Source organism: Fusarium pseudograminearum, chromosome 2, assembly GCF_000303195.2.
Source record: "Fusarium pseudograminearum CS3096 chromosome 2, whole genome shotgun sequence".
In the NCBI taxonomy this organism is placed as follows: Eukaryota; Fungi; Ascomycota; class Sordariomycetes; order Hypocreales; family Nectriaceae; genus Fusarium; species Fusarium pseudograminearum.
This window is the reverse complement of record NC_031952.1, coordinates 2,903,732-2,926,742: the sequence shown is the minus strand read 5'-3', so window position 1 is coordinate 2,926,742 and position 23,011 is coordinate 2,903,732. Positions and strand designations below refer to the sequence as shown.

Here is a 23,011-nt window from a genome sequence, read left to right as displayed (position 1 = left end):
CCATCAACACCATCAACACCATCAACACCATCAACACCATCAACACCATCAACACCATCAACACCATCAACACCATCAACACCATCAACACCATCACCGCCAATCATTAATCAGCCGCCATAGACAATAAAATCATCATTTTCTTCATGACCGTTGATGGGAAAGATATAATTGCGCAGAGTGCCAGGAACCAAGCATGTGTGCCCAGTCGATCCAGTGTCCCTAAGGCTGAGCTGAGAATCCAGTGCTATTGATGATATCCACATATGTTGTATGGACTTGCTTGTGCTTGTCGGTCGAATCAGGGACTGAGTCTCTTCATTGGGGCCAAGAGTAAGGTGGAGTGCTCAGTGTCACGGGCGCGATCAATGAATACAGAGAGTGTTGTCTGTAAGCGCCCAAACACAATTTCGCAACCGTGCTGGCAGATGGTCGATTGCATTGGCAAGACAGGTGTGATATTGAAAGTCGCTCTGGTTGGTTGCTGTGTTCGCTGGCTCGCATGCAATTCTGGCAGGCTCCTGTTGCTTGATCTGCAGCATGTTAGTATTTGTATCTAATATCTCGAGCTTATTCCGTGCAGCGAGCCAGCAGCCTGCTGAGCAACGGGTGTTATCTCACCTGGTTTTTGCGCTTGCACAAGATGTATTTCGATCCAAGGATTTCGATTCTCACTTTTGCGCCTAGACGTAGCGGGTCACAGTCATTGTGGCTAGCAGCGTCAAATTGCTTTGCTGGGTAAATTGACCGCTATCAGAGACGTATGTGATGGTGCCGAAAACGCGTTTTGACATGAGCCTACTGCGTCTATTAGTCCTGTCATTTCCTCTTGACTTGGGCACTAACCTTTGGTGCCGCTGTGTCAATTATACAACAATCAAGCCCCGGCATTAATGTACATGGAGTGAAGTGAGCTGACAGAAGTTGTATGTAGTCATGTCAGGCTGTTGGAGCTGCTGGCTCGGTGTAGTGATGCCTTGATGGTTGTTGTCGTCACTAATGCCGTTCAATTCGCCGGCTGGGGAGGGCTGAGAATATGTTGGATCTTGCTCCTTAGCGCCTGATAAGAAAGTGAGGTAGAGTCTGAGCGCTTCCATTGCTGCCTATTGTTGGCAATCTTGGGGGAACGCGCCTTGGTTGGACTTGATAAATGGAATAATGATCGGAATAGCTGATACCAGTCGAGACGTGTCAAACGATGTCCTGGAAGCGTCAGTGTCAGGTCTCTTTGGTATGTGAGTCGCCCGGAATACCTGGTCACCCGTTGGCAGACAGATACTAAAGTTCGTGTTTCTTTACTTCAGGATTTATCAGTTTGTTGACATGAGGCAAATTTGTGGCCCCGGCTGCCGTCAGTAATGGCCCCTGATTGAATTGAAGACTCGTCGTGTTCCATAGATGTATAGTAGTGGGAGTTCCCATCAAACTATAGTTGTACAACTATGAGCAGAGATGTTGTAGATGAAGAAAATGCTCCAAGGCGTTGCGAAAGCCTCGATGCCTGGTGGGTTGGGCGACACTTGCAGTAGTATCGATAGGGTGTCTAAAATTAACTGCTAATTGGCATTGCGACCATGGGCTACAGCACAGCATCAGTCACAGGTCAATGAATGAGAGAGTTGCTTCCAATACATACATCGAAGAACCGTGGGCAGCCATGCAATTCGGGGCTGCAGGACCAAGCCAGTGTTATCCATGCATCAGTCGAGACCCCGTCAAGTTGTGGCCGTGGACAGGTTATAGTTCGGCCTTTGTAAATCTTGTTCTCTTGACTGTATCAGAGGTCTATTTAATGATGTCGTTGCTGGGTGGTGATGGAGACCTAATAAATGACGATGGACGCGTCGATAAATTAGGTTTGAGTCCGAATGGCCAAAATCGGGCGCTCTCCATAGAACGACTGATTTGATCTCGACCTCATCTCTTATGCTGACTTTGAGTGCGCATACTGCTGTGATGATGTGGAAAGAAGAAGCTCGGTACCTTGAAAGTCAGTATCTTCCCATGTCTCATCGTCCATTTCCATCTTGCTAATGCCCGAAAGCTCCGACTCCCAGGAAGTGGCAAGTTACACTCCAGATATCTTTGAGATACCCCTGACCATTTCAACTCATGTCGCCGGTATGCATATAGAAGACTGTTCTAGTTCATTGCTGTAGCTAGAGCGGGAGTAGCCCTCCTGTGTGGGGTTGGGATCGGAGGCGACGCTGAGTGGTCTCATGCCGGTGCTGTCGTTGCTGTCGGTGCTTCTCGTGCTTCTCATGCTTCTCATGCTTCTCATGCTTCTCATGCTTCTCATGCTTCTCATGATGCTCATGAGCATCATGATACTAATGATACTCACGCCGCGGTTGCTGTTGCTGCTGTTGTTGCTGTTGCTGCTGTTTGGCAGATTGCGGCTTTCTAGGCATTGACAAACTCAGGGTAGCCTTGGGGGAATCGGTTAAGGTATAGGTGGCGAGGCCAAGTCGTGAGTCAGGTGGTTTGCATAAAAACCGGTACTGATTTAGTCGCTGACATAAGTATTAGATGACTCTTAGTGTATATATGGCCTAAGAAAGGACTGATAATTTCATCTATTCTACTTCAAGTCCCTATTTTTTAGTAAGCCGCCTGTGAGTCTAGCTGCGAAATGTTAGATGTGCCACTGATGACGATGAGCGACTTACCTATTGCAAATGATGTCGAACCTTTGGCCACAGGTGGACGCAATTGCCAAGCAGCGAGTAACAATCTGAATGATGTGAAACTTGCTTTCCGGATCTGACTAGCGTTGACAGCAAGCTGGAGATTGCGACCGCGATGGTTTCCCCAGACAGTGAGTTCAACGACGGCCCTGGCTTCTGAATCCAATGACTTTTTCGTTCTCATAAGGGTCCGCGGCTGTTTTGAGTCTTGGCGAGCTTTTGTTAGTCGTAGGACACCATTGACCCGATCGCGGTGACGTTGATGCATAATCATAAAAGTTTGCAATCTTCGGCTTTGTTGATACCAGTCACTTGAAGACTTTCGGTACTTGACGTATTTATTGACATTTGCTGGTTTGATGCGTGATATCCGTCTTCTTGTATCGAGGATATCGGTTATTGACGTAATCGTCTGATTGAGGCGTGATATCTTGTATCGAGGGATATCGGATTGACGTAGTCGTCTGATTGGCGTATGTTTATGACTTTGGACCAGGGTGGACATGAACGCTTAGTCGGTGCGGACTGGAGGTAGAAGACAAAATGCAGGGATCAACCAGGGTAGGCTTGCTGGACCCAGTCATCATGTCGGTTGCCGCTTAATGATATAATGTCTACTATCTTTTGATGATAGAAACATAATATCCAATGCCCGCTTTGTATGGTAATGAAGGAGCAGTACGTTATATGATATCGATTCCAGAGTCTGCAAGAGTCAGTCACGTCCGTAGTAATGATGAATTTGTTTACCTTGCACCTCCATGTCCGCACGGCCTCCCCAAGATGACAAATATCGTTTCCGATTGTTTGCCGTACCTTCACACTCGAGTTGTGCTGTGTGTCTGCTGAGCTTGTTGTTTTGTATCCGTAATGCCGAGCATCTTTATTCATATGCATTGGTTCAAAAGGCTCTCTGATCGAAGACAATTGCAATCCATGTCCAGTAAATGGGCTCGCTTGCTGTGACTATGGAAAACTGTCGAGAAAGCATGGTTGTGAGCCTTGAATGTGGTAGAAGATGCCTGGCGGTTAAGAGTTGACGTTTGTAAAGGCTTAAAGTGAACAGGGGTAAGGCCTCGATGTGAAGGCTCTTGGGAGTAAAGGGTATCTGTGACTGGTTAGCAAAGGGGGCTGGCGGCGAATCCATCAAACAGGAGATGGCCATCGCTAAAGGTCGTTTCAAAGCTTGATGTTCATGGAGATGATTGGAAGAAGTGTGCTCTCAACATGGGTCTCAATTTAAAACGAGTGAAGCTCGTATAGTCGTCAAACTTGATCTTCTGATGGTGTAGTGGTCGAGATGAAAGTTGATGAGACTTGATGTATCAGATTTTATGAAGCTGATGGTTATCAAACTCGATGTTCTGGCAGTATAGTAGTCGAGAAGAGATTTGACAAGCTTGGTGGATCAGATTCTGTTAAAGTGATGGTGCGTGACAGGTATTCTATCGACGCGCTTCATCTCCTGTGATGATGTTCTGGTAGGGCATGGTTGACAAGAGAAAGAAAAAGACGGGTCTTCGGTAGAGGTTCTCGCATGTTTATAGAGATATTCCGGTAGAAGCGTCTCGATAGCGGTAGTCGGCGAGAAAGGTCTGTTGATGTCTCGCGATAAAGTCCAGTCTCTTGATGTTTCAATTCTCTGGTGGCCATAAGAGGAGATCTCCTGGTTGACAATTTGTGAACGGATGGGTGTATCAGCTCAATCGATAAAGGTGAGTTTAAGATGCTGATTCTTTCCATGTTCTGTAGCATGTGGCTGATGAAGGTCTTGTTGTAGAAGCTCGATCCCTGCCACAGTTTCACAATAGTGTCCGGTTTACGTCCCGACTAGGAATGCCTGCTGTAGTTGATTGCAATTGTTGGTTATCGACTAGTGTATATCGTTCAACAGGTCCTGTGCCTGATTGAGGCGGCAGAGGTCGAGGTCGGTCATCGTGGTTATCGACTAGTGTATATCGCCTCGCCCGTCCTATGCCTGATGATGGCGTCAGAGGAGGTCAAGGCCGGTCATTGTGGTTTTGGTGGCCAATGTGTAGACTGAGCGGTTTGTCGATGGAGATCTCTCTTGTAATAATGGGTAAGAAGTCAATGAAGATCTTCTAAGGGTGGGTGTTGATGTCTCGTAAGAAAGCTCGATCTCGTGTGAACGGTATCTGGTTTGCTGCAGACAGTTGTCGACGTTTGTGAGGGTCGAGAGAGCATCTTCTGTTCGAGTAGCCATCTGTGAAGGAGTTCGATCTCTGATATTGTTTGAGAGAACATCTTTCAGGTGGTGTGATTTGTCGAGGGGGCATCCTTTCATGAAGAGGCTGAAAGGTCGCAAAGGTGTTGTGTGAGGGTTTGAGGGTTTATTTGAGGTCGAGTGTCGTTGTGAGAAGTCTGAAATGTTGTCGAGTGTGCTGCCGGCGACTCAGTTGTTCCTATACAATAACATCCCCATACAATAACACTCCCTTATATGTAAGTGTCCATGCAATAACACCGTACCCAAAACTTACCCAAACGCCCGCCCCCAAAAACAAAACTCAAAGAAGACTGCACAAAATGACCGGGAACATTGTCTCCCTAATTCTTGAGCTGTCTGCTCCCCTTATTCTGTGTCTGGAGACTTCTGCTTTCAAAAAAGGAGTGCCCTGGCTTCCTGGAAATGTGGCGAGGGATGCTGTCCCTAGCGCTTTAGTTGCTTTGATGGGTAACTCACTTCTCTGCACTCTATACCATGCGTTCTTTATGCTGACTTCAGCGACTACACCTGTGGCTGTCTGTGTTACCTATCTTTATCTTTGCGCCAGACCTCCTTCTTTTCCAGGTCCTCAACTCTACCACAGTTGACATTGCAATAGGTTCGAGCTGTCAAACCGTTGTTGCTTAAAGTTCCTGCAATCGAGTCAAATTTGCTTATGGATGAGGGCTCAGGGTCGCACGCAAGATCTAAATCGTATACTACCTGGTTAGAGGAAAGTTAGCTCCCTACGTCTTAGTATACAGAAATGATAAAAGCCTAAGGGCCTAGTCTAAGCAGCATAAGATGACCTAATAATTTCATCTCTTATGCTTCTGGCGGCCAGTTTTACTGACCCCAGGGGTTATGTCCAGCTTGTCAGGAGTAATAGCTTAAAGAGCTGCGATTGAAAGCTGCATTAGACTGCTATACGAGCAAGTTATATATCAGAACCGCGCCTTAGTACTTATCTATCGAGATATTACTCACTACTTTCATTAGGCAATTTGACAAGCGCTTAATGCACTGCGTTTTAAAAACCGATAATAAACGCATATACCTATCATCTGTCAATAATAAAAGAAGAAAGGAGAAAAACGAAAAAAAAGATATGCCCCCCCTTGCCCTTCCCCCTCTTGTGTTGACGATTCTAAGCGGGGAAGAGCGTTTTTCTTTTGTACGCTCTTCCCGCTTCCTCCAGGATTTGAACCTGCCTCCTTCGAGATTTAACGATTTGTGTGTTTTTTCTTTTGTACGCTCTTCCCGCTTAACCATTTGGGCCAGGGGGGGCTTTAGTTATAAACCTTTCGATAAAGGTATACAAGCCTGGTGCGCAGTAGTATGTTGTCCTCACTTCATAAGTACTTCTAACGCAGACCCCAGTTTCCACGGAGGAGTAACATCACATCACTGACAGCGGAAGCAAGGACGGCTCAGGGGCAAGAGCAGAGGAGCTTTTGCCGCACTCAGGTTCTTCTGCCTCTCAACGTGTCAATGATGGTGAGTGAGCTCGAGGAATGTCGGCACGTCAATGAGGTTGAGTAAGATGATAGATGGTATCAATAGTATTGAGTGGGATCAGATACCATTGTTGTATCAGCGATTCTGCCCTGAGATTAATATGAGAGTGACAGTGGGATGAATTTCCTCTTCAGAACAACACACAGCTTAGGTATTTAGCATCTAGCTACGCGCAAGATTAATTTGACAACGACAAAATACGGCCCAAGAAGGAGTTTAGTTGGCATACCTTTCATAACTTCATCGAGGCCTGGAGTTAATGTTGGAGTCTGCAGTTTATGAAAGAAGGCGTGTTATATAATTCTACAGAAACTTGCAAGGCAATCCTGATTCCTTAATGCATACTAGGTAGATAACCGAATGCAATAATTTGACATCAGAAATAAAACACTTTTCTAGATGCAGACAAAAGTGTTTGTTGGTTCCATGACGCTATGCAAGCTTTAGTAGATACGGGGTAAGATGAACCTGTCATCTTGAAGTTATTGTCATACGAAGGTACTGGCACTGACATACCTACATTTACGAAAGTAACCAACCTGTATCTCACTAAATAGAAGCCCCCTTGCCTTAGGTGTTAAGCGGTTAAAGAGGGCGTAGCAAACGCCATATCAGAAACACCAACACGCCGGGGCTTTCCGTTTTGCCTTTTTCCCATTTACTTATCTTAGGTATACACGTAGATTAATGACTCCTTCAGTTCAACCTTAATCAGGTGCTACTGTGCGAGGTAGACTTATCTACCGATGGCAAAAGATTGATCAGTTATATTTAGCTGTCGAGTAGGTGCATCTGCTGAGCACAATCCACTCTACCATGTTGTGAACCTTTGTGACATTGCTTATTTCCAGTATCAAATAGATGAGAGTCCCATTAGACAACCCCATGAGCTGGATACAGCTTTTGCTGGCTAGATAAACTCTTGGCGGCCAGTGATACTTTGCGTGGCCGGCGCTTTAATCCAATTTAATATGTAACTTCCAGGCGAAGACAGATAGATACATCATGTCAATGCTGAGCAAGTTTACATCAGGTAGACATAGACGAATGTAGTCTTACACTAGGCTATAGAGGTTCACCAGGCATCTGGTCTAAACAGCAAATCACCAATTTTGTCTCACATGTTGAAGGAATTAAAGACCTTTACAAATAGTTGTTTATGCAAGAAAAAATACATTCAATTTATTCCAAATACCCCGACAATCTTCAGAACAAGTCGCCCTTCACATGGTGATCGCGGTAGGATTGAGTGGGTCGGTTGAGCCAATTATGTTACATCCCATCCGATGAGCCCCATGTGTACCCCACGTGGGTAACCCGAACCTTATGTTTTGTCTAAGTTAGACGTCCCTAACAACAACCAATGCTTTATTTCCCAAAACGCCTGTCACTAGATATGTGGAGGTATTTGGTGATAGAATTGTTGCTGTTGCTGTTGCTGTTGCTGTTGATGTTGATGATGCTGGTGTGGGTGTTGTCGGGCGTAGTAATGTTGTGGGTAGCTCTGACTGTCAGTTATGAACTGACGAGAACTGTACATATCTGGACCACCACGCGCCATATAACCTCTTCCCGAAGGTAATCCATGACTGTTGCCTCGCCAGGCCATTTGTTGGTTGCCTCCTGAGCTCCAGTTCGTTGGACTCTGCATGTATGAGCCACCATTAGCAGGCGAGAAATCGTTGTGACGATTGCCACCATTGGGAGGCGAAGGCTCGTTGTGACGATTGCCACCATTTCCAGAAGAATTCCCTGTGCCTCCACCTCTTCCTCCTCTTCCTCCTCGGCCACGGTCTCCCTGCTTTCGCCAGCGGTATGGCCTTCGGTTTCCTCTTGGCTTCGTGACTGAGAACTCGATCCTTTTCAGGGGGTCTGTAACCATGATATTGTCCGTTAGACAGTTCTTTTCCAGCACTTCTTTGCTGCAGGTGCAAATCTGGAACACGTTCTCCAAAGCGTCGATGTTTCTCGTCTCCGGGAGCCAGGTTTTGCAATACTCGCCTCCAATATCATAATCGAATGCTTGTTTTACCTGATTGAAAGATCTCGACTGACCTCGAGGATCGTTACCGACCCCAGCGACGTAGGCATAGTTTCCCCAGTTGCTATTCACGTCGTAATCCACAAGCGCATACTCATAGAATGAAGCCGCTATTCTCCAGTCTATTCCCAAAGACTTTGCGAAGTACGACGCAACGTTCTGACGTGCTCGGTTCGATGTGTACCCTGAGCGGAGAATCTCTCTCTGTGAAGCATCGACTAGCCCCATGCCAGTAGTTCCTCGTATCCAGCGGTCGATCATGTCTTTGACTCCTGGATCGTCCCACGAAAGCCACTTTTTGGAGTAGTTTCCGTTCGCCCCACTAGCCCCACTAGCTCCCTTAAACCCGTCAACCTTAAAAAGCCGAGCTCCGAACTTCTTGGTGCACAATCTCATGTAGTCGCGCCATAACAGCTCGAATCGGACGGCTCTCGAACCTTCGTTCTCCCCTTTGCCGAAACCAAAACCTGTGGAGTAGCTCTCTTCTGAGCCATCTTCGAACTTGACGAGTTCTGCATGGATTGACCGAGCAGTGATTGTGCCCATGGCCAGAAAAGCACTCAGTTTCGTGCTATATTCCGTCCCCAGTAGACCGTTCCTGGTCTCTTGGTAAGTCGTCATTGCTCCTGATTTGATGAGATGGTAGAGACGGTCCCAGGCAGGAGTCTCGCCACCCTTGAATGGATGAGCAGATTTGGCCCCTTCAGGGAACGGTGGAGGGTCAGAGATGATGGGAGCTTTGACTGGTTCTAGCAAGAGTCGTTCGAACTCGTCATAATTGTTGGGAATTCGAAAAGGGGCTTGTTGTGGTGGGATCCATGAAGGAAAGGAAGGCAACGATCCGGCCTGCGGACGGGGTAGAGGTGGGCGAGGACGCTCTCGCAGGGGCTCTTGTGTCTTTCTATAAGTCGTAAACACATCAGGGGTATCTTGTGGATCTTTTAGTCCGTTGTCACGACTTTGACTGTTAGTGAGGCTCTCTATAACACGGAATAACTTACTCATCAATGAAATACTTTTCATCATGCCAGAGTTTGAAGCCAATGCCCTCTTTAGAGCACACAGAAGCAACAGCGTTCTGGTCATCCAGCTCTTCTTTCGAAGGCTCCTCAGTCATCCAGACAGTGTCGATAGATTGATGGTCTTCATTCAACGACTTGATCAAGTGCTTCAAGACATCATCAAACTTGCCGATTCGAATCAGCATGCCACTGCCAATGTCCTCAAAGTTCTTCTTGACATCCCAGATACACTCTGCCTGGAACTTGGCTCGAAGGGGGCCACATCGCCAGAAACGACCGACCTGACTCTTGGCTAGTGGGTAGGGGGACTTTTGGCCTTCAACGACAAAGCCCGATGTTTCGATCTGATGAGGGGGGAGGATGTAGATGGGAAGGAGGTGAGTGAAGCCGTGGTCAGAAGTGGCCAGGTGGTGGAGGATGGGATTGTCGATGGCCCGGAGGTCGCGGCGAAGTAAATAGACGAGGAGTTTATTCCCAGCCATGGTGAATGTAGTTGTCGTGGGATTGAAGTGTTGTGGTGATGCGTCGGTCCTTTTGTTTCCTGGGAGACTTTAAGGGGACACGATTGTCAGATCTCTGCAGGTTGTGAGATGGGTCAAAGGGGTAACTGGGATGGGGCCTGATATTTCGGCCACCGAGTATTTTCTTTTGTTGGTCTCAGTGAGGTAGTGGGACGTACTGCAGGTGCAGTGTCGGAGTCTTAGTGGATTGCTGGACGAATAAGGCAAGGAATCTGAGCGGAACTGAACTGGACAAGTTCTTTAACGAATGAGTCTGGTAACTCAAAAAGGGATATATAATGGCTTGTGTGAGAGCCAAGTCTGGGTCGATAAGGATCGGTGGGTAAATAGATAATGGATATACTAAATACTCAGGATGTCTCTGCTACTATATAAGCTGCAGTTCGACACACCACCGTAGCTTAGTCTTGCTTAGCTTACAGGAGGAACTTTCAACGGTTCCTGGCCAAGGGATAGTGTGAAGCGAAGCAAAGCAAGTAGGCAACGTCGCAGGCGGGGGTGTATATATCGGACCCTTGAGGATGAGATGAGAGAAGTAGACGGGATCCTAGCGTGGTATTGTGATGAACTCGATAGTGTGGGTACTGGGGAACCATGAATGATGGCATAAAATCCCCTAATTCAGATGATGAGATGAGGAGACAGCAGATGAGACAAGAACGAGTTCAAGTGCAAATCAACCAACCACAGTAGAAGAATAAGGAACAACGGGGGCAAAGAATTGATGACGATGACAATCAGTGGGCAACTGGAGATTGAGACAACGGTGATTTAGGACAACGGGACCTGCAGGTTCAGTGATCGGTACAGAGTACGCTAGATCCGATTTATTAGCCGTGATAGACAATCGAGGTTCTTGTGGTTCAGATAGATGCCACGGCCATTTTACAAAATAGGCCTATAATTCGTCCAACAAACACGAGATGATACAGAAAAATAAAATAGAGACAAAGAAAGAAGAGTAGAAAGGAAAATCGACATTTTGGACCCTGATCGGCCCTAGCGCTAAAATTGAATTGATCAAAATGCTTTTCTTCTTTTCTCTTGACTTTGGGAGCGATGATGGACGATTCCCATGACTCTGTTGTAAAGCTCGAGATCGGAGCAACCCTGTAGCTCCATGCGGATCGAGGGTGACAATGACAGGGGTTCTCTCCAATTGAACAAGTACGAGAGCTGTTAAAAGCCCCGGGACGACGCGCACTGCAGAAGATGGCTTTTATTTCATCTATAGGGGCCTTGTACCTATAAAGCTGATGATTGACATTGAGACAAGGGGCATGTAGACAGTCTGACAGTCCCCTTTTTTAGAAACGTCAATCATGTCTGGATTTATCAGTCTTGGTCGCCTCGACTCTCAGAACAGAAACCGCCATGCTACCGTATCAAGCCTCACCTCCGAAATCATGGTTCCTTTTCCGCCTCACTTCTTTTTTTGTATTCTGTGCTACATGGTCTGAGTGAAGGGGATGCGATGCGGCGGTACGGTTATCAACATGCCCATCGACGTTGCCATGGCTTGAATCGCTGCTTGGGGGTGTGTACGCTGTGAGACAAGGGGGGCAGCCGAGTTTGGGAGAGTAAATTTCTCTTTTCCTGTGGCGCGATGTAGCCGTAGAGTAGTACTGTACGCGTCGTGTCGTGTCTCGACTTCTCGATCTCAGTTAAGCCTCAGCCGTCACCACGATCATAAAATCCAGGGTCCAATGACATCATGACTTGAAAAGCTAATTGAGGGCTAATTGAAGGGACTTAATAGACGGCATCTAGACTCTGGTAGCGTGTCTGCTGTTTTGCCTCTAGATTTCTGGATGTTTAGTTTCATGAACAACATGCAGATACCATTCGTCTTGTGTCTGTATACAAGTCATTCAGCCGTCCAAAATCACTCTGATCTGCAGGTAAGGCGCTCGCACACGCCCATCGGGCGGAACCAGACCTATCCAGACCCAGAACTAGACCCGGACAGGGGTTCTAGACGTCCTGTCAACTCGGCCCCTCAGTTACATCCAGAATGGCCTGACAATTAATCAGAATTGCTTTTTTTTCTTACTGCCGATACAGAATTTATATGGAAAACGCATCTTGCATCCCTGCCGACTCCAAGTTTCCGATCTGTCGACAACTCGCGTTCCTGAACATCGGCGCTTACTAACAGCAAAAGGATGCATTCTAGGCCTCATCACACACTGCATGGTTAGTTTCAACGGCATTTGCCGCCTTGCTGGGGTAACTATCACAAAGGGTGTCATTAACACGCGTCGTTAACTATCAACGGGTGTCGACTCTTCCAGCCCTGAGCCCATGTGAATGTATGTCTCATCCCATGCTTATGTCTATCCGTAATTGATTGCAGAAAGCCTACTGCTGTGCCAGCCTCGCCGTACTACGATTCCCAAACCAGTCGACCAAAGAGTAGATCACAGCCGACAGACGGTGGCATCAGGACCGGGATTATCATTAATTCGTTTCCGATGTTTAAATCTCTCGAGTCTCCGGACATCGACAGAACCAAGTAGACAAGTATCCTCAACGGATCCAAGCGATGCAACAATGACGAAACCAGTTTGAGCCTGCAATCTCAATCCAAACTTGCAGCGATTCTATCCAGACTCGTTCGCCGCTAAGACTTTTCGATTCGGGGTCTTTCAGGAACATGACATAGCTCATGACGACAGTTCAGCTAGTCTCAGCTGTAAGAGGATCGCCATCACCCACCGTCATCGCACGTTGAACGGGGAGATCAGGGTTCGTTCAGAGCTAGATTTTTGTCTAATTCAAACGGCGTGACTTGTTTTCGATGTTTTGGTGGTTTTAGAATGGGAATTTTAATCGACTTTGTCACTGATCAATGTGCGTTCAACTACAATGATGCCAGTGACGCGCTCGATTACCTACCCTACGGGCACAAACCTCGATCTCAAAAGTCACGATCTTGCACGATCCGCAGCTATTTTTCGGGCCGCAAAATCACGTTGATCTTATCAAATCGCTCGCTTCTCATCCTTGACCTGTAATTATTGTGATGTGATCAAGGCAGCACCATGCAATGACATACGCCACAGCCTGTAAGCGATGCAATGTCATGGCCTCGCTACAGAATACGAATTATTGAGGCCTCACTCCATCAGAGTTGAAACTGACGTAGGGGGCATGTTTTCGCTTCGATTGAATTTTATCTGTCTCATTTGAACGCATGGTTGTGGCCGAGAGAAGTGCCTCTCATCACGATCTGAAAATCATGTCGTTGCTTCAAACAACACCAAGATAGTTACGGATATAACATGCATGATACTCAAAGCATCCCTGTCGATTTAAATCTATCCGCAGGCAATTATGCAAATGTAATCGCCGCGCATGTAAGCTATCGTCATAACTCTCCTAGATCGAGATCTAGCAATCCATCAGGCACAATCGTCAATAATTGGACGACAGCATCAAGACACCACACTGCCATTCTATTTGAACTCACCAAGATCGTTGCAGATTTGGCAGATGTGTTTCGTTATTGATGCTATACACATTCATTTGTCTAGTTTAGACATACAGACATCCATCCTACAGCCATGGATATCCTTCGCTGGCCGACAAGAACCCACATGGGATTCTATCCTCGGTCGGAACAGTCGGTGCCCAAGTCGTATATCCGAATCAGCGTGGAGTAAGTGACCCCAGATTTAACGAGGGGAAACTGGGGTAGAGATGGGGAATCAAGAGGCTCAATCAGCTGCAAAGAAACATGTCGGTGATAGACGCGAGGTTGTCTGAAAATGATGGATTTGATGCAAGATTCTACAGTAGGTATATGTAGGGTTGATCCGGAGGGACCCATGGACGTCCAAAGCTTTAAAGTCAAGGACCTACGAACAACACCACAATAGTCGACTCGACTCATGATCGTGAGTTTCTTTTTGCTTTTGTTTACATCTTCCATCAACACTGCCAATTTAAGCTAGATAGATGCTTATTGTATCGTGTAAACTCAGGGCTTGATACCAACAAAAGACGCCTCATTCCATTCGTCCAAAGCCACTAAAGGACGACATCTCCAACTCTTTTCTAAGTGAAGCCATGATAACAATTGATGACTTTGATTGGCCATGTGAAAAAGTCGTAAAACCCCTGCTGTCGAGGCCAAACACTGTACGCACTGTAAACCCACCCATTTTCATGCGGACAACACAGTACGAAATGGATCCAGCGGGTAGCCGAGGATAGGTACGGTAACCTAACGATAGGATCCCCAGATAATAGCCGAAAGTTATCAATATCAGTTTCTCCAAGCCAGGATACCAGAGGCCATTTCTTTTTTTTTTCTGCATCGTGATACCCCCTCCCCAATTGATTCTTCTCCTCGCTCACAGCAAGAAGAAGAAAGTCAGAACTCAGACATCTACTATGTCTGCTGTTAACAGGACCCTCCGAACGGCCACCAAGCAGCTGCGCTTCCAATCTCCCCGGGGTCTTCGTGTCGCTGCCCCTCTTGTGGCCCGCTCAGCTCTAGCTGCTCGCTCTTCGCTTCCTGCTTCTCACGGCGCTGCCTTTTCAACATCTGCTACCAAATTCTCTGGAGCCCCCGACATGTCTTCCGCACCTCGTGAATACGATCCTGAGATCAAGGATATTGCCGACTATGTCGCCAACAAGACCATTGACTCTGAGCTTGCTGTGAGTACTGAACTTTGCACCCCGCAATACCCCGCCTTGCGCTTCAACACCACGACATCAATTGGTCTCAATTGACCTTGTAAAGACTGAAACTAATTCGAATTCTCTAGTTTGACACTGCTCGATGGATCCTTCTCGACACTCTCGGCTGCGGCCTCGAGGGATTGAGGTTCAAGGAGTGCTCTAAGCTCCTTGGACCCATCGTCCCCGGCACCGTTGTCCCCAACGGTCCCAAGGTCCCTGGTACTCCCTTCCAGCTTGACCCCGTCAACGCCGCCTTCAACATCGGTGCCATGATCCGATGGCTCGACTTCAACGACTGCTGGCTCGCTGCCGAGTGGGGTCACCCCTCTGACAACCTCGGTGCCATCCTCGCTGTCGCCGACTGGATCAACCGTACCAACAAGGCCGGCGGCAACCTCGCTGGCGGCAAGACCTTTGTCGTCAAGGATGTTCTCGAGGCCATGATCAAGGCCCACGAGATTCAGGGCTGCTTGGCTCTTCTCAACTCCTACAACAAGGTTGGTCTTGACCACGTCGTCCTCGTCAAGGTCGCCTCTACTGCCGTCGTCTCCAAGATGCTCGGCCTCAACGAGAAGCAGATTGCCGATGCTGTCACCCAGGCTTGGGTTGATGGCCAGTCTCTACGAACATACCGCCACACACCCAACACCATGTCCCGAAAGTCTTGGGCTGCCGGTGATGCTTGCCAGCGTGCCGTCAACCTCGCTCTCAAGGTCCTCAAGGGCGAGCAGGGTGTTCCCACCGTCCTGTCCGCTCCTGTCTGGGGTTTCTACGATGTTCTGTTCAAGGGCCAAAAGTTTGAGTTCCAGCGCCCCTACGGAAGCTATGTCATGGAGAACGTTCTCTTCAAGGTCTCCTACCCTGGTAAGTCTGTCGCTTCTGCTAAATGAACCAGCTAACACATCACAGCCGAGTTCCACTCTCAAACCGCCGTCGAGGCCTCTGAAAAGATTCACCACCTCCTCAAGTCTCAGGGCAAGTCTGCTGCCGACATCAAGTCCATCACTTGCCGAACCCACGAGGCTTGCATCCGAATTATCGACAAGCAGTTCAAGCCCATGGACAACTTTGCCGACCGTGACCACTGCATCCAGTACATGTGCGCCACCATGCTCGTCTTTGGCCGTCTCGAGGCCACCGACTACACCGACGGTGGTGAGGCTGCCACCTCTCCTCTTGTCGAGTCTCTCCGACAAAAGATCAAGTGTGTTGAGGATCCTCAGTACACCAAGGATTACCATGACCCCAAGCTCCGAACCATCTCCAACGCTCTCACCGTTGAGCTTAACGATGGTACTGTCCTCGATGAGGTCGCTGTTGAGGCTCCTCTTGGTCACCGTCTCCGCCGCGAGGAGGCCAAGCCTGTCATCCTCGAGAAGTACAAGCGCCACCTTGGTCCTCACTACCCCGAGGCCAGGGTCAAGGAGCTTGTGGAGCTCAACCTGGATGCCAAGAAGCTCGAGTCTACCCCTGTTGATGAGTACGTTGACCTGTACACTGTTGAGAGCAGCAAGTTTGTGCAATAAAGGATTGGTCTGGTGAAAGAGATGGAGAATGCATATTTAATCGCAAAGCCCAAAGAAGGCTATAGCCAATGAAGATATCACGCTAAATGAACAAATACAAGAATCGACTCGAATGAAATATGAAAATGGCCTCACTTTAAATTACTTTTCCTCGTGATTTCAACGTTACGCGTACAAGGCGTCTGAGTTGCATTATCGAAACATTCTGAACCATCAAACCTCGTGATTGGTGAGGGGCGACACTGCCTCACCCGCTTTTTGGCTTGGCCGAACTCCGAGCCTTGGGAGGCGACTCTACCTAGTCACCGTTGAAACACTCCTCTTTCATCAAACCTGAACTGACATCCTGTCATTACTGAGTTTCTCTCAAGCAAAGTCGCAAACCCTCACCGACTTCTATCAGTCTATTATTCGTCTTCATCTTATACCCGCAAAGGCCGGACCCTACGGGCGCAACATCAATCATGTCTGCTGATCGCCAGACCATTATCGAAGTGAACCGTTCGCTTCGCAACATCAAAAATGTAAATCTCCTTATCGCGACATTGTCGCAGGTGGCGACGTACAGCTAACACCTTGAAGGAACTCGAAAACCTCCTCGAGCGCGGCGTGATTGACGACTCCGTCTACGATACCATTAATGTCGCTCTGCCTCCTGAGTCTTCTCTTTCAGGCCCTCTTCGAACTGCTACAGGCGCTGCCAACAAAACCGCGGCCAAGGCCGTTTCTCCCGCGCCAACTCCCTCCCCCGCGCCATCCGCCAAGGCGGCCCCTACAAAGGCCTTCAACGACCTCAAGATAAAGTCCAGCTCTCCTGCGCCGCCCGCATACGATCAGACACCTCCTCCTGGTCTCCCTACTCGCAACGTCAAGCCCACCGTCGCCCACGCTCGCGCTCTATACCGCTACGCCGCCTCCGATGGTCGCGACTTGACCTTTGAGAAGGATGACCGTATCGCCGTCTACGAGTACATGAACCAGGACTGGTGGATGGGTCACAACGAGCGCACAGGCCAGGAGGGTATATTCCCTCGCAACTACGTGCTCGTAGACCAAGAGACCAAGAAGCCCGTCCAGCCCGTGCAAGCGCCGATACCTCAGCCGCAGTACGGATACCCTGCTTACTCACAGGGCCCGCCTCCTCAGCAGAACCCCTACAATGCGCATGTGCCGCCCATGGCTGTCGCCGAGGGATCCGGGCAGCCGGCGCAGGAGGGAGACGGCAAGGACAACAAGGTCAACGAATATGGCAAGAAATTTGGCAAGAAATTGGGTAATGCTGCGATCTTTGGGGCAGGCGCGACCATAGGAGGGAACCTAGTCAATTCTATCTTTTAAATTTTGTGTTTGTGGGCAACAATTGTTGAACTGCTTTCATCACGGCGTTTGGGTGGGTTTAGGGGCACATATGACCAGAGGATATTGAGGCACTACAAGTGCGAGACTGTCATAGAATTGGGACATAAATTGCCATAACTGCTGTTTTCATATGCTTGATTGATGTCGTACTAATACACATGTGTCTCATTTGATGTTAGAACTCATGAGGCTATCGCCAGCCATCATGTCTACCAAGTGGATCGTTTTTTTAGGATGTACAGTGTGATATACAGTGCGGGGTCCAATAGCTGGTATGGATCCGAGCCATGATTGATATTAACACTGTAGGCTACGTCGTAAAATTTCTTGCCTAAAAGAAAACTTACAGAACGACAAAACCTTAACCATCACAATCAAACACAACAACATGTCGACAACAAAAAAGAGACAAGCGGAGGATACTCCCACTCAGCCAAAGCCCAAGAAGAGCAAGAAGAGAAAGGCGGGTGCACCAGATGACGAGCTACTTAATACTGAGCTTGGCCTCAACACTCTCTTCACCAAAATGGACAACCAGCTCTTGGCCGATCACCTGGCTCAAAAGCTTACCCGTTTCGGTAGCGACCTGAGTGCTATTGAGATTTCAGATATGAATATTTCAGGTATGCCACATTTCTCACGATAGGAAGACTTTGCTCATAAGTTCCAGCGAATGCCATTCAGGATACGACTACATGGCAAGAACCAAGAACCCTGGACAAGTTCCCCAGTTTCTTAGAGAGCGTCACAGAAAACCCTGAGCTCTTGTACAAGTCGGCCAAGAAAAAGGGCTCACCGCATACTCTTATTGTTACGGGAGCGGGTTTGAGAGCTGCGGATATCGTCAGGTATGTTGACGCGCCTGCTGCAGAAGAAAAGAGGTTAACCTTTGACAGATCGATGCGCAAATTCCAGAACAAGGATAACGCGATCGCAAAATTGGTACGTTAATTTTTTTGGTTCACATATCTGTCTGTTACTAACATGCGCCAGTTCGCTAAGCATTTTAAAATTGAGGAGCAAGTAAAGTTCCTCGGTGAGCATAGAACAGGAATATCTGTCGGCACACCGGCCCGTCTGATGGATCTCATGGATAACGGTAAGCCTGATAGCTCCCTCTCAAAAGACCTTTGACTGACCCCAATAGGCGCGCTCTCCCTCGATGGCCTGAAGCGCCTGGTCGTGGACGCTTCCCATATTGACCAAAAGAAGCGCGGCGTTCTGGACATGAAGGATACTATGATGCCTTTGGCTCGTTTTCTGTCGAGAAAAGAGTTCAAGGATAGATACGATGATGAGAAGAAGCCTCTGGCTTTGCTGTTCTATTAGATGCGATACCCTTGGTTAGATAATAAGGAATTTCTCTCGACCTTTTACTTATGTGGATCGCGCTAGAGGCTCACCAAACGGACGGCTCCTAAACAACATTATCCACAGACTTTTGCATTTGACACTTTCTTGGGAGCACACTATTTCCCCAGGATGCTACAGATTTGACAGTCCAGACAGCCGTATCGCGACCGGTCCGTTTCCCTAGTTCGTAGCTAGCCAATCTCTGTGTTGAATTGCCCTTGACAAATCCATACCCATTACATTGATCATCTTGTCTTTAGATGTCTTCCACTCCTCTAACAAACGTTTGACATCCCTCGCTGCCCTTTGAGGACCGCTCGCCTTCGTGAGGAGGTGCGCGACAATCTCCCACCCTAGATAATCCGCAAGACTTGGCTGCTCCATCGATTTAAAATCGTAGTCCTGGACTGCTGCTAATTTGAGTGCGAATCGTCCATACGATTGATGCAGAGGCCAGTAGTTGATCTCCTGCTTGAGTGTCTCTAAATCGGGATGATATGGGTAACCCTGACGGCCTGCGAGACCTTGGATAGCACCGTGGAGCTTCTCAACGAAAGCCTGGTCTTCTCCATCTGTTGCATCAGGTAGAGGGAGTGGCAAAGTGTGCAAATTTATGAGAAACAAGCACTGTGGTTGAGCTTCCTTTATCTTCCGAATGATTGTCTCAATGACAGGTAAGCAATTTTTATGCCACTCTCGACTCTTCAGCCGGTCGCTACAAAGCCTCCTTACAAGAGATACAATGTCTCCTGTCTTCTCCACTCTCATCATCCTTTCTATACAACCGTGTATAAATTGCAGAAGCGATGCTCGGTTGACTCCGTCGGTGACCAATTTAGAATCGAGTTGTTCCGAATTTTGCTGTATTAATCGCGGTACATGAATAATGTTGCGATCCAGGCTGTCCCTTGCGAACTGTGAAAGCCAGTGTTTGCCTGCGTTTGAGTTGACTAATTCGCGATCTTCCTGAATGGCCTTGCTGATGGCTTTGATCCCGGGTGATGGCTCGATGTGGGTGAATGCAGCTGCTTCTGCCATTCGGAAGACGACGGATGGAATGTACGGCATCAGATGAATAAAAGCCTCGGAAAGCGCTTCTAGGTGAACGGGCATTCCAGGCAATGCTTCCTCTAGAGAAAAATTGTTTCTTGCCATGAACAAATGAAGGAAGCGTTCGTTCAACAAAGCTGACATCTTCAACGTAGCCATGACAAGTCGAGCAAGCCGTAACTTGTCAGCACCCTCCAGCTTTGATAGCCGAGTTTTCTCAAGCAACAGATCCAGTAGAGGACAGTCCTCCCCAACAACGGGGAGACTCATACTATCCTCTACCGCAGTCCAGTCAGACTCGGCAAGGTCACGTCTTTCGTCAAGTCTCGACGCTACTGGCACAACAAAATCTTCGAGGGCAGAAAGTATCTGATCCCGTATGCTGGGAGGGCAATCTGGCTCCTCCATTGTATCAAAGAGGCTGGCTGTAATAGCGACACGAATGTCGATATGCCGTGCCTCAGAAAGAAGACCGATAAGAATCTCGCAGGACAAAGAAGGATCGATAAAGATTTTATGTTGCAAGATCTGGGCAAGCATTTTGACTGTTGTAACTTTGACAGTTTTCCTCTCCATGGAGCCATCTGATTCCTTCACACTTCTTGCTTCTTTCGAATCAAAGTTGTGGTTCTGCTCCCTCATCCTTTCTGTTATGGTATTGGCCATAGTACGGAGGAACTCTTCTGCCTTTTTTGCAGGGAGAACCGATAAAAACTTGTGACTCATGAGCTGACGATGCCAAGATGAGGCTTCCTTAAAGTCATCGTCCAAGATCAAGTCGCTTATAAAAGGACATGCAAGCTGTGGCTCACTGTTCGCCAGGCGATCAATTGCAGAAACAACGTTGTGAATTTGTGCTTTCAAACCCGCAGACCCCAGCCGCGCTCTCATCTGGTCGATGAGGAAGCGCGTTAGCTCTGCAAGGAGATGAGGTGAAATAGAAGTGTTTGCAAGGCGCTGGTAGAGATATATGCCTTTGATGTAATCTCTGTACAAGACAGGCACCAGAGTATTGTAGAGTGAGTCGTGGAGGGTAGTCTCGATTTGTATCAAAGCATCAATCGTAGGCTTCCATACAGCCTCTAACCAATCCTTCTCGCAGCTCTCGCCATCAGTGTACTTTGAGAGACTCTTGAAAAAAATATCAAGTCTTCTGGAACGCCTATCTGTCGTGGATTTGACGAGTATAAACAACCAGGCCCACTGATTAGCCTGGAATCCTGGCTCGCCGGCAGCCATGGTAGCCGTATGGACCAGCTCAATGAGAATATCGTTTGCAAGGTCAATGTCACTCTTCCTCAGAGATGAAGTGAAAGCCGCAGCAGCCTCGGGCGAGTCAACGTTCCCGTCTGGCATAGCACCCAGAAGCTCCTCTATTTCTTGCGTCTTGAGGACGTCGCCACTGAAGAGACGATAGCTAACAGCGGAATCCTTGACAAAACGTCGCGACCACACGACAGTTTCCTTCAAGGTCGACAAATCCCCTGCTGCTACGCAGAGGTGTACCGCACTTATCGCCCAATATGCTCGCTCTACAGCTTCCCGCGATTGCTGCGCCTTTGTCCTCCTCTCCATGACTAGATCAGTGACGTCTGGATAATCACGTTGCGTCTTTGATTTCCGGATCAGCAAGGCTTTCACCACCTCCACGTCGCCGCAAGGACTGTGTTTGATAGAATGATTCAAGATTGTTCCCTTTCGTGCTGCTGGATCCAAAAAGTCTTTCTGCGGGAACAATTTGTCCAACTTCTCAAAGAGGCGAAGAGACATTGGGTAGCTCATCGAGAAGAAAAGCAAAGATGGCCACTGGAGGAATTGTTTTAGACGATACAGATCCTTCTCTGAGTTGCTCTCGATATCTATTTGGTAATCTTTCATGTGTAAGAGGAGCAGGCGAAAGAACTCGTATCTCCCTTCGAAGCTTAGTCTGGTGGAACAAATCGCCTGCTGGATACGCTGGAAGTCTTTTGCTCGTGACTTTGGTGTAGACGGAAGCAACTCGATTGCTTGCTCCAAAAATAATCTCAGTTTCTGCTTGCGCTCACTTGGCGCGTTGCACCATCGATCAACAATGTACTGAACAAGGCCACCGTTTTCGAGAGAAAGCTGCCCGGCAATCTTGTCATGTTTTCGGATAACTTGGAGGACGAGGTCAAGGTACTGGTCTCGTGTCGTGTCGTCATACCTGCTCTTGAGGAGACGCTTGAGGGATGGCATGACCAGTTCATCGATCAAATCCGGAGGGCAAAAAGTGCTCGTGAGGATTGTTGCCAATATCTTCTCCGTAAAGGGGATATTGCCGCGGAAGAGGGATTGGCGTTGAGAAAGTAACATGTCCTCGGACGATATCTCGTCAAGGAACATGATCTCGTTGTGTTCTCTTTGGCCTGCTAGCAGATAACTCTGCTGGGATGGGGTCCATGGCTGCTCGAACCTCTGTATGATAGTGAGGTCACAAGCAGGAACGATGTCCTGATAGTAACGGTTCAAAGGCCTGGTGTCTTGATGCCCTTCGAATAGTATGATAACCAGTTCACCAAGACCTGCACGCCTCTGTGGTCGCGCCTTTCGGGCTGAAGCTGTCATCCCTAAACGTTTGCACAACTGTCGCAAGTCGCGTATGCTTAAAAGTCGCATCAAGCCGGCAAGCCCTGACGCTGCTCCAACAGCTTCCCATGTCGTCTGGAAGCTATCACGACGCAAGGCTTTGACAAACTCTGGAATGGCATGCTTTCGCTTTTTTGCACTGTTTTGTTGGCGAAGATCTTGAATAATGTCAGATGCAGCGCGGGGCATCGTGTTGATGTTGATAATTTATTTAATGGTTTGACTTTGTTTGAAGCGATGGTACATATAATCAATGAAAACTCATTCGATCGAAAAAGAGATATGAGCTTAATAGTAAGATGCAGTACTGCAGCAATAACGATGGTAGATAAAAATGCATACAATCAAAGCGTCGAGAGGAGTCATCGGCGTGGCTGAATTGGGAATAGTAGGTCACAGTGCCTCACA

General features: G+C 48.0%; 7 protein-coding genes across 7 annotated transcripts, besides 3 other annotated features; 4 read left to right on the top strand and 3 right to left on the bottom strand.

The window, feature by feature from the left end:
- The first annotated feature begins 1 nt into the window (after position 1).
- Positions 2-154: a microsatellite.
- A 211-nt stretch (positions 155-365) lies between these two features.
- On the bottom strand, positions 366-1,097 carry FPSE_11058 (uncharacterized protein; the record flags this gene model as incomplete). The annotated part of the gene is made up of 4 exons (XM_009264175.1): positions 366-533; positions 622-750; positions 847-857; positions 920-1,097. The coding sequence occupies 4 exons, from the start codon at positions 1,095-1,097 to the stop codon at positions 366-368; spliced, it is 486 nt and encodes a 161-aa protein (XP_009262450.1).
- A 936-nt stretch (positions 1,098-2,033) lies between these two features.
- FPSE_11059 (uncharacterized protein) lies at positions 2,034-2,407 on the top strand (the record flags this gene model as incomplete). Its single annotated transcript, XM_009264176.1, has 2 exons — positions 2,034-2,121; positions 2,175-2,407. The coding sequence occupies 2 exons, from the start codon at positions 2,034-2,036 to the stop codon at positions 2,405-2,407; spliced, it is 321 nt and encodes a 106-aa protein (XP_009262451.1).
- Positions 2,353-2,384: a microsatellite.
- A 5,415-nt stretch (positions 2,408-7,822) lies between the features above and the next one.
- FPSE_11060 (uncharacterized protein) lies at positions 7,823-9,977 on the bottom strand (the record flags this gene model as incomplete). Its single annotated transcript, XM_009264177.1, has 2 exons — positions 7,823-9,431; positions 9,475-9,977. The coding sequence occupies 2 exons, from the start codon at positions 9,975-9,977 to the stop codon at positions 7,823-7,825; spliced, it is 2,112 nt and encodes a 703-aa protein (XP_009262452.1).
- Positions 7,853-7,912: a microsatellite.
- A 4,437-nt stretch (positions 9,978-14,414) lies between the features above and the next one.
- On the top strand, positions 14,415-16,234 carry FPSE_11061 (uncharacterized protein; the record flags this gene model as incomplete). The annotated part of the gene is made up of 3 exons (XM_009264178.1): positions 14,415-14,684; positions 14,795-15,572; positions 15,618-16,234. 3 exons carry the CDS (start codon positions 14,415-14,417, stop codon positions 16,232-16,234), a joined length of 1,665 nt encoding a protein of 554 aa, XP_009262453.1.
- Positions 16,235-16,698: 464 nt separating this feature from the next.
- Positions 16,699-17,572, top strand: FPSE_11062 (uncharacterized protein; the record flags this gene model as incomplete). The annotated part of the gene is made up of 2 exons (XM_009264179.1): positions 16,699-16,758; positions 16,817-17,572. The coding sequence occupies 2 exons, from the start codon at positions 16,699-16,701 to the stop codon at positions 17,570-17,572; spliced, it is 816 nt and encodes a 271-aa protein (XP_009262454.1).
- A 409-nt stretch (positions 17,573-17,981) lies between these two features.
- On the top strand, positions 17,982-18,922 carry FPSE_11063 (uncharacterized protein; the record flags this gene model as incomplete). The annotated part of the gene is made up of 5 exons (XM_009264180.1): positions 17,982-18,216; positions 18,264-18,441; positions 18,490-18,535; positions 18,587-18,692; positions 18,741-18,922. The coding sequence occupies 5 exons, from the start codon at positions 17,982-17,984 to the stop codon at positions 18,920-18,922; spliced, it is 747 nt and encodes a 248-aa protein (XP_009262455.1).
- A 204-nt stretch (positions 18,923-19,126) lies between these two features.
- Positions 19,127-22,792, bottom strand: FPSE_11064 (uncharacterized protein; the record flags this gene model as incomplete). Its single annotated transcript, XM_009264181.1, has 1 exon — positions 19,127-22,792. The coding sequence occupies one exon, from the start codon at positions 22,790-22,792 to the stop codon at positions 19,127-19,129; it is 3,666 nt and encodes a 1,221-aa protein (XP_009262456.1).
- Between the last annotated feature and the right edge of the window lie 219 nt (positions 22,793-23,011).